The 14,453-nt window shown below is 41.9% G+C and overlaps 2 protein-coding genes across 3 annotated transcripts; one reads left to right on the top strand and one right to left on the bottom strand.

Moving 5' to 3' along the window:
• Window positions 1–74: 74 nt before the first annotated feature.
• On the top strand, window positions 75–6,166 carry RSRP1 (arginine and serine rich protein 1). Of its 2 annotated transcripts, XR_004643573.1 has the most exons (7): window positions 75–301; window positions 703–761; window positions 2,039–2,680; window positions 3,059–3,213; window positions 4,461–4,544; window positions 5,409–5,643; window positions 5,727–6,166. XR_004643573.1 is itself a non-coding variant. In XM_034753756.1 (6 exons), exons 1-6 carry the CDS (start codon window positions 213–215, stop codon window positions 5,583–5,585), a joined length of 1,206 nt encoding a protein of 401 aa, XP_034609647.1. In that variant the 5' UTR covers window positions 75–212; the 3' UTR covers window positions 5,586–6,166. The 2 variants fall into 2 exon arrangements, 1 of the variants encoding a protein (XP_034609647.1); XM_034753756.1 differs by having other exon boundaries at window positions 5,409–6,166.
• A 3,458-nt stretch (window positions 6,167–9,624) lies between these two features.
• SYF2 (SYF2 pre-mRNA splicing factor) lies at window positions 9,625–14,243 on the bottom strand. Its single transcript, XM_034754248.1, has 7 exons — window positions 14,123–14,243; window positions 13,716–13,826; window positions 12,446–12,571; window positions 11,926–12,043; window positions 11,700–11,790; window positions 11,249–11,347; window positions 9,625–10,142 (listed from the first exon to the last, which is right to left on the bottom strand). Exons 1-7 carry the CDS (start codon window positions 14,156–14,158, stop codon window positions 9,977–9,979), a joined length of 747 nt encoding a protein of 248 aa, XP_034610139.1. The 5' UTR covers window positions 14,159–14,243; the 3' UTR covers window positions 9,625–9,976.
• Between the last annotated feature and the right edge of the window lie 210 nt (window positions 14,244–14,453).

Here is a 14,453-nt window from a genome sequence, read left to right as displayed (position 1 = left end):
GTTGAGACTCCCGCGCGCGGGGTGACTGGTCCGGAGCGGCTCGCGCGCGCTCTCGCTGTGTGTGCTCGAGCTGAGAGGCGGCTGAAAGCGGGTCGGGTTTGTGCCCCTGAGGGGAGGCTGCGCCGCGAAAAGCAGTTCGGGTTCCCAGCTCCCGGTGTGGGGAGGCGGCTCGGTGGCTGCTGTGCCGGTCCGGCGTCCGCTCTACTCCCGCTATGGCGGTGACCCATGAGACAGGGCTGTCCCCACAGGCGCCGCCACAGGCCCAGGGTCCGTGTGGGGGAGACCAGGCCGCCTGGAGCCAGTGAGTTACCGAAGGAGGGGCGGCGTTGAAGGGATGTTTGTGCCGGGGGACGGCGGGGGTGGTGGTGGTGGGGAATGGGACGGGGGTGGCGGCAGGAGAAAGAGGCTCGGCTCGCGGCGGGTATGGGGGGGGGGGGGGGGGCGGGGGGGCGGCGGGTATGGGGGGGGGAGTCGGGTCGGCTCGCGGCGAGTATGGGGGGGATGGGGCGGCAACAGGAGACGGGGGCTCGGCTCGCGATGGGGGTGGTGGGGAAGAGTCGGGTCGGCTCGTGCCGAGGGGGCGGCGGGTATGGGGGGAAGGGGGCGGCGGGTATAGGGGTCTGTGGGTTGGGGGGGGGGGCTCGGCCCGCGCCGGCGGATGACGAATGTCCGTGTGTCCGTTGACACTCCCGTCTCTTGCAGGAGCCCCCGGGTGGTGCCCCAGAGGAGCCAGGAGCAGGGGAGTCCCGCGGCCCCCAGCGGTAAGTGTCTGTGGACGGCGTCTTCAGGAAATCGTCTCCTTTCACCTTGTAGTTAGCTAGGCTTGTTTCCTGGTCCGTAATGTCTTTGTTCTCTCTACGCACCAGCGTCTGTCGTTTCACCGACTGTGACTGTGCCCAGTTTGGGACAGCGCTGGTACCTTGCTCCTTGCCAATGGAAGCACCCAAGTCAGGCAGTGGAGCAGGTCCGCTTTCCTGGCAGGTGCGCTGTGCCTGTGTTCTGTGCAATGCAGAGAACTTGTTGGCACTTGAAAGATACGCCGTTCTCTGTAGACAGCACTCAGCACAGAGATTAGCTGTCATTGCAGGCTTCCTGTTTTAGGTGTGTCCTGTTCTGGGACTTGTGAGCTTGGCATTTATTTAAAGGTAAGGTGGGATATGCAAACTCATTTTTTCATCTCTATATTGACAGTAAAGGAAATAAATGTAATTGACATTAAAAATTTCATGCGTATCTGTAATGTGTTCCAGAAAGTCCTAAGATTTGCTGGATAACTTCTGTATTCAGTGAACACTAAATACAAATGCCAGGCTTGAATGGAGTTCCTTTAATCAGAAGACTGTGGCACAGTCATAGCAAAGCCAAGAGGGGATTTGAAAGGTGGCGATAGGGAAGTATTTATTCCCTAGAATGCAGTACCATTTTAATAACTAGAACTAAAATGGCTGCTGGTATATGATGGCGGCCATCTTAGCTATTCGTATTTAGTATTTTAAGTTTTCAAATACAAATACGTTAAAATTTCTGGTATTTGGCATATGAATTGATCTGTTCCCTGGCATTACATTCATGATAGTACAATTCACTGTAGTCAACTTTCTTTCAGAGGAAACTGCTATTTCACAACAGAAATGCTTTTCTTTCATTTAAAATGATCCCTTGTAAACTGAAAATAGTTTGTTGGAACATCTGTACAAGTCATACAGTGAAAATCTACACTTCATTAGCCTTAATGCCATGTAATTGTCTGCATGTGCAAATATATCTGCATATTAGCAGTATGCTTTTGAGAGAGAATTTGGCCACATTCTGAAACCATTAATTTATGGGAAATGTGTTTGATAAAGCCAGGAAGAAATTAACTAAAGAGAAAGTTAAAGCAGTAAATAGAACTGTCTAGGGCAGAAGGTAAAACTGCAGAATAGCTCTTGACCTTTTCACTTGTAGCTACCGTAAGTTTTGTGAGTATAGTAGACTCAAGTTGACCTTGGTTTGTTGGCAAAGAATAAATCTTAAACCAATTTTTTTTTCTAAACAGGAACTGAAACTGGATGTTCTAGAACATCATTCAAAACAGATACAATTTCTAAAGGCACTGTCACAGAAAAACTGCAGGCAAACAAAAAGACAGAGGATATGACAAATTACATGGATGATTTAACTCTAAGCTCACCAAAAGAGAGAGATTCTCGCTCAAAGTCCAAAACTAGTCGGGGCAGATCATCCTCAAGATCATCTAGCAGATCATCCTGCAGTTCACGATCTAGTTCAAGCACTTCAACTTCCTCAAGGAGTTGGAGCAGGTCTAGAAGCAGATCAAGATCACGAGCTAGAAGAAATAGTTCCAGAAGGTATAGAAGATATTCGAGATCATATTCCAGAAGTCGGTCAAGATCACGTAGCCTTCGATACAGAGGAAGGTACCATCCTAGAACCTACAGGAGATACCGCCGTTCTCCTCCAAGGTATAGATCACGCAGCAGGTCCCGGTCTCATGGAAGATCATGGTCTCGTGGAAGACCATATTATAGAAGATCCTTCTCAAGAAGCAGATCACGATCAAGAGGCCGAAGATACTATGGATTTGGGAGAACCATATATCCTGAGGCTTACAGAAGTTGGAGAAGCAGATCACGAACAAGATCTCGTAGCAGAACACCTCTGCGCTTAAGTGAAAAAGGTATTTGCGTTCAGCGAGTAGCAGCATACCTGCTTCATAACATGGGTGGGAAGGAATAGAACTCAAGACTGAGTCATTTGTAGACTTTTCCTGTTGCTAGATTTATATAGAATTTTAATATTTGGGGCTGTAGTTCTGTCCTAGAATGTCAACTGAAAATCTGATTTGGATTGCTTACCCCTGTTTTATGTTCTCTTTGGAATTGCCATCTTTATAAACACTACAGTTTAAAGGGGGTGGTATGTATAAATTTACACTAGTTTGGGAACATACTTTTTCCAGGGTAAACTGACTTTGCACTGGACTCAGTGTTTCTTTTTGGGTGAGTCAGTACGCCATGATTACCCTTACAGAAGATGTTTCTTCTTTCCTATGTAGATAGGAGGGAACTCTTAGAAATTGCAAAGGCTAATGCTGCAAAAGCCCTGGGAACAGATAACATAGTCTTGCCAGCTAGCTTGAGAGTCTACAGCCTATCCAAAGAGACAAATGGTGGAAAATGCAGAAGTGAAGATTCTGTGGAGTCCACTGAGGTAATTATAAACTGGAGTAATCTTGATTTTAAAGGTAAACTTTTTTCAAAACTACACTACTGATACGACATGCATGAAAAGCTGTGCTAGTCTTAATCTTTCATTGCGAAGTACCTTTAAATTTTCAAAAACTAATTTTATTATGAAATGAAACATCCAAGTTTTTAAACTTATCAAGATGTTGAAAACCTTTGTAGACCTGCTAAAACTGGAAGAGTACCTTGGAATCTTAGATGGTTGCTCTCATTATTTGCCTACCGACTTTCCACTAGTGATATGTGAGGAAGGAGAGAGAATTTTCAAACCCAGTAGGGAAGTGCCCATTATGTTGGCTGATCTGGTTTTTTTTTTTTTTTTTCCCAAAAACAATTAAAGGCTTATTTGCCATAGCCTATTTAATGGGCGTTTGTAAAGATTAATCTTTGTGCTTGATAACTGTCATATAGCCTTTTCATATGCATCAGATTGTTCCCAGAAATCCCATGCCCAGACCCCAAATGCATTTTACATACTGTATTTCTGTCTTATAGAAATCATGAATATGGTCTCCAGACATTGATGAAGAAAATCTGGTGGTAATTAAGGAACTTGTGGGCTGTAGCTGCTGTGAATTAGGGGAGGGAAAAGAGAACTTAATCAAGTTAAACTAGTTTTGCACTAGAAAGCTGTTAATGTTTGTTGCATCTGGTCAGATGCACACCTACAATAGTAACTACGTAGCAGTAGCTTATACCAAACTTGTATTTCAAAATTAAAGAAAGTAAACTTAGTAAGGGTTTCTTGGACAACTAAATAAATGGCACAGGTGTCCCTTTCATAATGTATGTAATATATTCCAGATGTTGAGAGATTACAGAAGAAGAGGCCTGCATCACTTGCAGATAAGTTTATTGTCCTTCTCCAAAGCTCTGCAGGGTGGATATGCAGAGTTTATGCACAACTTGCTGTAACATTCCATTTCAATTTATGAAGTCCATGCTTACAGTGAATTCCCTAGTTAAAGCTAAAACATGAGCATGGATATAAGGTTGTACATTGACACAATTATGTTGATAGAAATACTAAACATTTCCCATTTGAGTTTTCAACACTGATCTGTATGTGCATTCTAATACTTTACAGTTTAAAGCCACTATTGATCTCAATAGTTGAGACAAAACGTACACTAGAATATTCATACTCTAGTGAGTTTCCTTAATTCACATAGAATATGTGACCCCGTTTAAACTCTGTGCCTTCTCCTTTAGCAATCCAGAAGACTAACAGAAGATGTAACCAAAAGTGGAACTGAGAGCTCTCCCGCAATGAAAGGCTTATCTTTCAGCCCTAATGTAAGTGCATATTTCTAAGATAGGAAATATTGATTTCCAGCTTATTCTTTCACATATGTAGTACATTCGATCTAACCTTGGAAGTCAGTTGGGTTCAACTTATTACCCTCTTTAATAGCCCTCCATGTATAATATAGTTGGGTAATTCAAGAGAAATGCGGAGTGTAGGGATATAATTACTGAGGCCTGGTCTACACTAAGGAGGGGGATCGACCTAAGATACTTTGACTTCAGCTGTGCTATTCTCATAGCTGAAGTTGCATGTCTTAAGTCGACTTACCTCGCGTCCTCATGGCGCGCGGTCGACTGCCACCGCTCCCGCCTCTCGCCGCAGTGGAGTACAGGAGTCGACGGTAGAGTGATCGGGGATTGATTTATCGCTTATACACTAGATGTGATAAATCAATCCCTGATTGATCACTACCCGCCAGACTGGCGAGTAGGGAGACTGAGATTAGGCTCTCCAGAGGCAAAAGCATTTAGATTTGTAAGCTGTAGTGTTGTGGACCTTCCAACTTGTACAACTGGTCACTCAAGTTAACCAGAAGTTAGGGAAAAGCAAATTTGGCTTCGTTAAATCTGGGTTATATAGCAAGCATCATTCTCATCTTCATAAATACAAAGTTGTGCTATGGCAATTTAAAATTACAAATGCAAGCTTCAGTGAAGCTTTTATTTTTCATTTCTTTACCTGTGTGTATTGAGTTCAGTATTCCTGGATTCATTCTAAAAAAAAAAAAACTGGCTTTCATAAACTACAAATAGTCGTCTAAAGCTGTAGGTAACAATTGTGGACACTTTTGACCTTTTTTCTTTTCTTAAAAAAAAAAAATAAAATATTCTAAACTTTTTTTTCTCCTCCAGAACACAATGGCAAAGCCAGTACTCCAGAAACCAGCAAGTCTCTCTGTTAAAGAGACAGCAGTATCCTTGGGAAAAGAAGATACAAAGAGAAATCCCTATGGGCAATGGGCTCCAATGAAGGAGGAAAACAGCTTATTTAACCTTTCACCTAAAAGCGCACCCTTCCGAGCACGCTAGCCCCTTTCACTCACTGCCCTGTGAACTATTGGCATTATGCATTACTTCCAGAAGCGAGGTCTGAAATTCTCTTATCCGGTTGAATATTTTTGTTAAGTATTTAAAGAGGTTAATTTTGACATGTTAGATTTTTTTTTCCAGATCTGAAAACACAGCACAATGACCCAGAAACTACAAGTGGGAATCTTAGGTATATATTTGTAAATACTTTTTTGTATCACTAGAATGGAGTAGAAATTACAGGTGGGTAACTTCTTCTCAATGTTACTGTAGTAGCCACTGTTCTGAACATTTGTAATGCATTATTTAAGTAAAACGTCTGTTTTGTTCTTTAGGGCCCATGTAATAATTCAGTTGAACTGTGAAGTTGCCCTCTTTGTTTCTAGTCTGAGCTCTGTAGGTGGAAATTGGCCTTATGTAATTAGCTTTGAGTGAATGGTGAAGTACTAAAGAGCAAATAGGTAATAATCAGATGGTCTCAATAGACTTCAGATGTTGGAGCAACTTGATTTCAAGTTGAAAATGTTAAATACGTATCCTGCTGTGAGTGATTCTCTGGAATACACTTTCTTAAATCTCTCTGCAGATGTTTGCATTATGATTGTATGATTGTTGTGCAGGAATCCTTACACAGTTATGGCCCAGTTGTGCATGTTTAATCTTAAGGAATCAGAGTCCCACTATATGTTGCTTTCTATTTGGACTTCTAAAATTGACACTTAAAACTTAATCACAGTTCTTCTTGTTGGTGATAAGTCTTAAAAACAAGCCTTGAACTAAATCACCATTACTCAGATCTAAAATAGTAATCATAAAATTTACTCAGATCCCCTGGACTTCAAAGCAGTAAGGATATATTGATGTGAGGAAGCTTACATTATCCTAATTTGTTTCCAGTCCTGATCCTATACCAGTGATCTACACATGCCAGCTTGACATTTGAAGCATTGATGTAGAAAGTGTGAGATCAAGTAATACTTCCTTAAGGCTTCATAACATTTACTGTGGTTTTTTTTTTTTGGGGGGGGGGGGGGGGGGGGGGAGAACGAGACTGACTAAACTTGAATTCATGTAAAGGGTTTGCACAATAAAACTTTTATTGAATATTCTGGTGTGGAAACTTTTTTAAAAAGTGTAATGTACTCTTTCCCTAACTAGTAGTAGCTGTTGCTTTATCAAGGCAGTGCAAACAAGTTGTAGTCTTAGTTGCATTTCCCTTGGCTCACCAACTCTTAGTCTGTGGGGGAAAACTAGTGTTATACAAGGAGAAATATCCCAGTGCTGTTGTCTTGGTTGGGGAAGAAATATCTTCAGCAAAAAATACCAGTTCAAATGGAATAAAACAAGATGCTGTCACTCACATTCTACAATGAATAGCCAGAGGAAAGAATGCTTAACTTCTGAATACAGTGTGGGGAGGAGCAGCTTTACTGCACCTCCCACCTGTGGAAGCCACAGAAATAGAAAATTCATAATGTAGAACAATGGCAAAATCAGTCATTGCTTTAAAGTAGTGCAACTTAATACAGGCTATAATCTTTTCTAGGAGGTCAGACTAGGTAATTTTGGCCTCCAGTCTGAATTTTTAAAACAAGCAAAAGTAGTAAGGTGAATGGCAAAAAGGCAGGTTAACTTCTTGTTAAGCCTACCTACTGCTGTGAAGGCAGAACTAATCATTCATTAAAAAAAAAAAACATGCTTAGCCAGTGCTGCAGTGTAACAATGTCTGTATTGTTTACACAGGGGCAACTTAAAGGCCCCCGTAAGTTCACATCTTTAGTGTCCACAGGGGGGATTTGAGCATAGTACTAGTGAGCACTGCAGTGTAACCTAAAGCTTGTATGACTAGCAGTGCTCACTAAAGTGCTGAACTGTAACTCCCCCTGTGAGTGCTAAAGATGTAAACTTAAAGTGACCTTCAAATTCATACCTCCATTTTGTGTGTGTGTGTGTTGGGGGGGGGGGGGGGGGGGTAGTGCCGCAGTTGGGGGGGCCCTGCTATTCACCCCTCTTAGGCCAGGGGTAGTCTATTTTTTGGTAAGGTCCAAATTCCAGAGAAACTACTACAGCACTGTAGATGTGTCCATGATCTACTCTGTAGGTATGTGCAAAAAAAAAACCCTCAAGAGCACCACTTAAACAGAGGCTCCTGTTCTATAGGTATGTTTTCACTGATCACCCTCAAACTTTAAGGGTTCTTCTCCCCCCCTTGTGGGAACTGTAATCAGCAGCTTTTGCCAACTATTATAGAACAGTGAAAAGCAAAGAGGAAAGGCTGTCAAAGTGGGTGGATTGCTCAACTGCTGTTGTGTAGTAGCAAGTTTATAATGATAAATGATACTGCATCTGGAAACAAAGTCCAGTTCCTCATAAGGGTTACTGTAGTCATACTCCACTTCCCTTTATTTTTTGGGTGTGTGTGTGAAGAGAAGCTAGGGTCTCCTGTGATTGCAGCTAGAGGTATAAGGTCTGCAGCTGATGCTCTGCCCTAGAAGCATCCACTGAGGAATGTAGCAGCTGCAAGTGACCCAGGCACCCACAGGCCTTGTCTAGACTAGAAAGGTATTGCCTGCTTATACCAACAGTTATTTTTGCTCCATAACTTAAACCAGCTCCCTGTACAAAACAAGCTATGTAAGCAAAAGGTCTTTCTGGGATATAACTGCACAGAAAGGGGCTGATAGTAAAACTTTAAGCACAGAGCAACCATAAGGGCTCAATCAGCCTTTTGCCAATTAATGCAGGTATTTTCTCAAGCCCTCTGTTCCATCTTCCACTACAGGTTCCTCAACACTAAGGCCTTGGCTACACTTACCCGCTAGTTCGACAGCTGGAAATCGAACTTCTGGGTTCGACTTATCGCGTCTAGTCTGGACGCGATAAGTCGAACCCGGAAGTGCTCGCCGTCGACTGCGGTACTCCAGCTCGCCGAGAGGAGTACCGCGGAGTCGACGGGGGAGCCTGCCTGCCGCGTGTGGACCAAGGTAAGTTCGAACTAATTCGAACTAAGGTACTTCGAACTTCAGCTACGTTATTCACGTAGCTGAAGTTGCGTACCTTAGTTCGAATTAGGGGTGTAGTGTAGACCTGGCCTAAGGTTAGAGTTTAGGTTCTCACAGGCCTACAGAGGTGAATTGGACCCCGATATTTCCCATACCATGGACCCACATTCCCCAAATTTTGCCCCTTCATGTTTGCAAGAACAGCATCCAAAAGGTAATTTGAGTGTAAATCAGCATCTCAGTTTACAGACCACTTGAGACTGGTCAAACCTGCAACATATTGAAACAAACATTACTGTACAATTGCTTTTATACAATACAAACTTAAAATGGAGTTTTGTCTGAAACAGCCACTCTGTCAAGTAGTAGATTTCCAGTATCTTGTTGCAGAGTAGTCTTACCTTGAGAGTTGCCCTCCCCTTATCAAATTCTTTCCAAGGAGAATTGGACAAGAAGTTCTGTCTGTTGAGCCAACATGTCAGAAGAAACAGCTATCTCCCCCATAAAGATGTGAAGTCTTGCTGCTTTAGCAACCTGCAGAGCTTTATACCTAGCTGAAGAGCTTTCTATATACACAGCACATGCTCCCACGTTTTAATTATAGCATGGTAGGTGAGAAGATACAATTGTAATTAGCTTTGCTCTTATAAAGATGGGGAAAATTGCAGCAAAGTTAAACTTGCCCAGTGTCTCACAGGGAACATCTCAATTTTAATGCAACTCCGTTGAGTAAAAAGAACAGGAGTACGTGTGGCACCTTAGACACTAACATTTATTTGAGCGTAAGCTTTTGTGGGCTACATCCCATTTCTAATGCCACAAGTACTCCTGTTTTTTCTGCGGATACAGACTAACAGGGCTGCTACTCTGAAATCTGTTCAGTAAGACTACCAAAATTCAAGGTTACATATTTGCTCCACAATAAGGATATCAGTCATCTGGTTTTTACTCTCTGCCCACTTCTCCATCCCCCCAAAACAAAACCACTAAACAAACTTCCACACATTTACTACTAGTGTGGAAGAAACAAAAAAAAGTCAGGCATGTAGTTCTGTGTTTAATACTCACAACTACTTTACAAAATCTGAATCAAACAAACAAAAAATACATTTATGTAACTGCAGGGTATGATCTGAGTACCAACCCTTTTGAGGTTTGCTAAATGTACAAAAACTAGCCACCATTGGAAGGGCAAGCTATGTACAGCTATGATACCCAATGTCATTCAAGCATTTGTGCAATATACATTATTGGATTTAAAAAAAAAATGGCAAAGTTTATATTTGCACAATTAGCATATTGATACAATTTAAGCCTTTCTGCAAAACATGCCTAGTTTGTACTGAACAATTTAGCTGTAGAACTGTGCCTCTCTTGGGATGTGAAAGATTAGACAGCTGTTCCTCTCTCCAAGTTCTGTTTAATTTCTGCTGTATATTTCCCATAGAACCTTTCTGCTTTCTTATTGAATTTGGCATTTCTCTCATTAATGTAATCAATATCCGCATCATCATTATAAGCACGTCGTCGACTGTATTTTTCACGTTTTTCAATTCTGTAAGAGAATTACATTAATATTTTCAGACCTGATGTACAGAAAACTAGTTATTAGAATGAATACATTCCTATATCTACAGTAAAACCCATCACTATTAAAACTAAGTGGAAATTACATACACCACTGGATGTATTTCTTCAGTGAAATTGATTGGTATTTGTATTGATTGCCTGTTTTGGTTACATTGGAAACTGCAGGTTAATAGCAGAATGGGGGTTAGATGTTGCTTATGCCTGCACATGAAATTTTTCCCTTTTGGGGTCTAATCCTGCAGGATGCTGAACACCCTCAACTCCTATTGTTGAGGGCACTCAGCACCTAACAGAATTGGGCCATGAATATCTATCCTTGAATTTTTACACTTGCAAAGCTATATACCCACACAATGTGAAATCGAAGCATAAGTACTCAGAAAAAAATTAAAACTTAAATTGCAGTTCTTAAAGTGAAATGAAGAGGAGAGTGCCTACTTCAGTCACCTTCTAAAATTTCTTGTAAGATTGACTATCTTCAGATGAATTTTAGGTACTTGGTCAGGTAGTTTTAAAGGAAATAAGCGGGGACACTGCTTTTTTCTATGATTAAGAGATGACAGGAGAAAAGTTAATGGGAAATAGCACTATTTTTTGTTCCCATTATGAGAAAAAACATTTTCATTACATTTTATTGGAATCTGATGTCCAGTAATTAGGGTAAATATACCAAGGCATTCCATTATCTTTTTAGTCTTATAAAGTACGATTATTGGACATCATTGATATTTTCTAACTGGCTACTGATTGGTGCCAGGATTTTGCTTCAAAATACTTTCTGATGTACCCAATGAAAATCAACATGTAAAATAAAATAGGCATGGGCATCTATTGTGCAGCAACAAGTTCTTTCAATGTGTACAGAATTGCATAAAAATCCTGTATCTAGAGACTAGTGTACAGATTCATAAATAGGGCAGGCTATACTGACCGTATACTTAAATACATGGTTTTATGCAGAAGCTACCAGACACAACAAGTTATGCTTGTACTACAGCAAACAAAATAGCAAAAGCACCGCATGTTATGAATGCAATGGTTTGATATAATTAGGACCATCTTATTACTTACTGTTTTTCAAGATCTGTAACCATTCTATCAACCCCTTCTTTACATGGTACATGAGTTCCATGAAGAAGACTGTTTGCTGTTGGATACAATTCTTCTCCACTGAATGAGAAAGAGGTAAACAGTAAAAAACAAACTTTGTCAAATTAGTAATTTTTTGTACGTAACAACTGTTTTATCAAAATAGAACAGGGACAAGATAGAGAACACGAACTAGCATATTACAAGTTACACATCTACAGTATCATCCAGGATATAACTCTTATGGGACCTTGACAGAAGGCCATTTGTATTGCAATGCACATAAAAGAATAGACAAGATGAAATATGTTTGAATTACATGAACTAAAAAGAATTTTCAGCCTTTTTAGACACTAGTTCATCAAAACAATTCATATTTACAGGTAATGTCATTTAAAAAAAATACATGGGTCTGCCAAAAAGAGAAACTTACTTTTCTTCTCTTAGCTTTTCGTATTTTTCCATGTCAGGTTTGATCTGCTTGGTTAACCTCTGATACTGGCGCAACTGAGCAGCTGCATAATCTTTAGAATAAAATGGATTGCAATTAACAGAAGGCCTTTTCTGTGTGGCTCAAGTTTTAGTGAAAACATATTTAAAAAGATTAAATATTTGTATCCCCCTAGCCAAGCCCTGAAAAATAAAATTAAGTTGCTTACCTGAAAACCCTAGGTCTGGATTTTTTCTCTTCTTTTTCCTTTCCCATCTTTCTGCATCCTCAGCACTGATTTCTAACAACTTCACCCGCTCGTAATCTTCTCCTTTAGAGGCACATTCCTAATATAAACATACAAGCAATTCTTAAATTTTTAAAGCATAACAAAAAAGCAGTAGACAAGATTCGTAGATTAGAGATATTTTTCCTAATTTTATTTACACTGTAAATTTGATAATACCAGACAATCTCACCAAGCATCCTAGTCTGATGCTGGATGATTTTTTAAATTTTTTTGTTTTTAATTTTTATATATAGCTACACACATCTAAGAAGATACAGTCCCTACCCAGGGGTACTAAACTGATCCTGCAGAGACTTATGGACATGCTTAATGTAATGTACTACTGGTAGTTGTACTGAAGTCAATGCAACTATTCACAGCACATAGTGTTAAAATCTTTGCAGGATAGTGTCCTAAAATGGAAGGTTATGGTTGCAATCAACATTTACATATGTTATACCTTCTTCTTTTCCTCAACCTTCAGTTCCCATTCCAGTCGAGCCTTTTTTGCTTCCCAGTTTGCAGGCAACTTAAGTCTTTTATCTTCTTCCACAACTTCCTGGTGATTTAGCTTGCGAGCTTCATTCTAGGAGTAAAAGTTTGTCACTGAACTCACAGAAAATGGCAATATACAATCATAAAAGTCAGAAAGCAGAAGAAGCCTATTAAATAATTTAGTCCACCCACTTGCAGCAGCACGTTCTCATATTACCCCCCACCACCACCGAAAATGCCTGTTATTAAAGTTAATGTTTAAAGTCAAATTTACACAAAGTTAAAAGGGAGGGTACTGTACACCTGGGGTCAGACTTGGGTTATGAGGGATTAGAAGTTTCGGTTACAAGGTTCTCAAGAAACATACAAGGCACATAACCATCATAGACCCAGACTGGGGTGCGGGAGTTTTTAAAACATCAGTGGATAAGTGGGCTCGGGTACGCCACCCATGGAATGTATTTAGAGTCCAAGTCAGTAGTGGTGTAGTGCATAAGTACATGCGTGGGGTGCGTCCCTTGGTTCGTCAGGGAAGGAAGTGGGTTATTTCCCTGGCTGACAGTTTAGATTACTTGACCCGGTACTGGCTGTGTATATGTCTGTGGACCATCTGATGGTGTCGGACACCATGAGCTGTCTCATGAGCTGGGTGTAGCATCAACTGACGCTCTCAGTACTGGCTCGTGGGGGTCTACTGCACATGATTTTAGCCAAAAGGCTGGTAAGAGATTAATCTAAACATTGTGATTTCCACCCACTGATATTTAAATTAAATCAAAGCAGTTATTTTAGGGGAGTTTGAAATTACTTTCACCCCCCCCCCAGTGAATTTTGTATAACAGAAAGTGACAAGATAAGTGTCCCATTGACCTTATTGGCACACAGAAAAGGAACATTTAGAACATTTTGTAAAACTGTCTTAGGTCCTCTGACAAAAGCCTTTTTGTCTACCCTGAGAAAACCCGTATTGTCTCCCCCAATATATGATTTCCCAGGTGAGAATTCAGAGGAATTAAATGCTAGAATTTATTTTTGTTTGTGGAATTTTGCATGGGGATGATTAGGATTCCCCCTCCCCTTTAAGGACCTGTTACCTTTTTTGGTTTTAAAGGTACCTTCAAATAATTGCTGCAAAAAGAAGTCTGTGGCTCAGATACCCCAAACTGCAAACAAAACCCGGCTACGAGCACGACTGGCCTACCGTCCTGGCCATTTGGCAGCACAGGCTATATTACCCTTTTCATATGGAGCTCTCTGAACTTCCTCAACCTCTCCTCCCTCTTCTGGGCAGCCAACTCCTCAGCCGCAGTGGGCGCAGATTCTTCGTCGGAGCTGGCAGAAGAGGCCTAGAACAACAAACGTGAAATGATTGGATTGGATTTAAAAGAGGGAGGTTTGCATCCCTGGCTCGAGAGCACAATGTTTTGAACCAGGGTATTAGAGACGGTGCCACCATCTCCCTCCAACCTACCCCCAGACTCTATCCCACACCTACCCTGCCCCTTCACCATCCCACTCACCTCCCCAATACAGCCCCGACCCACAACAGCCTCCATCTCCAAAGATACCCCCCTCCTTCTCCAGACCCCTTCCCTCTCCGCCCAGCCCTCTAGCCCCTAGGAAGCGCTGCCAGGCGCCTCACCCCTCCGTGCGGGGCTCCATCCCCCTCCGCCGCCATCCCCCTCGACGTAGTCAACACAAGCGGGCAGCCACTGCTTAACTTCCGGGTTTCTCAAGTCGCTTCCGGCCCACGCACCACCCACGGAGGAAGTGACGCTGATGCCCTGCCCGAGGGTTGCGTTAGAGCCCCCTGTCTGCGGCCAGAGCGCCCTCTGCAGCCAGGAGGGATTAAGGGCAGGGCAGGGCCTGAAGCCAGGGATGGGAGGAGAGGAGATGGTGGGAAGGGAGAACACACAGAGAAGGGGGGAGGGGAGGAGGCAGAGCAGGAAAGAACCTAGGGACAGGGGTGGGTG

The sequence above is a fragment of the Trachemys scripta genome, chromosome 20 (genome assembly GCF_013100865.1).
Source record: "Trachemys scripta elegans isolate TJP31775 chromosome 20, CAS_Tse_1.0, whole genome shotgun sequence".
Lineage (NCBI taxonomy): Eukaryota > Metazoa > Chordata > Testudines > Emydidae > Trachemys > Trachemys scripta.
This window is presented reverse-complemented; position numbering and strand designations above follow the sequence as displayed.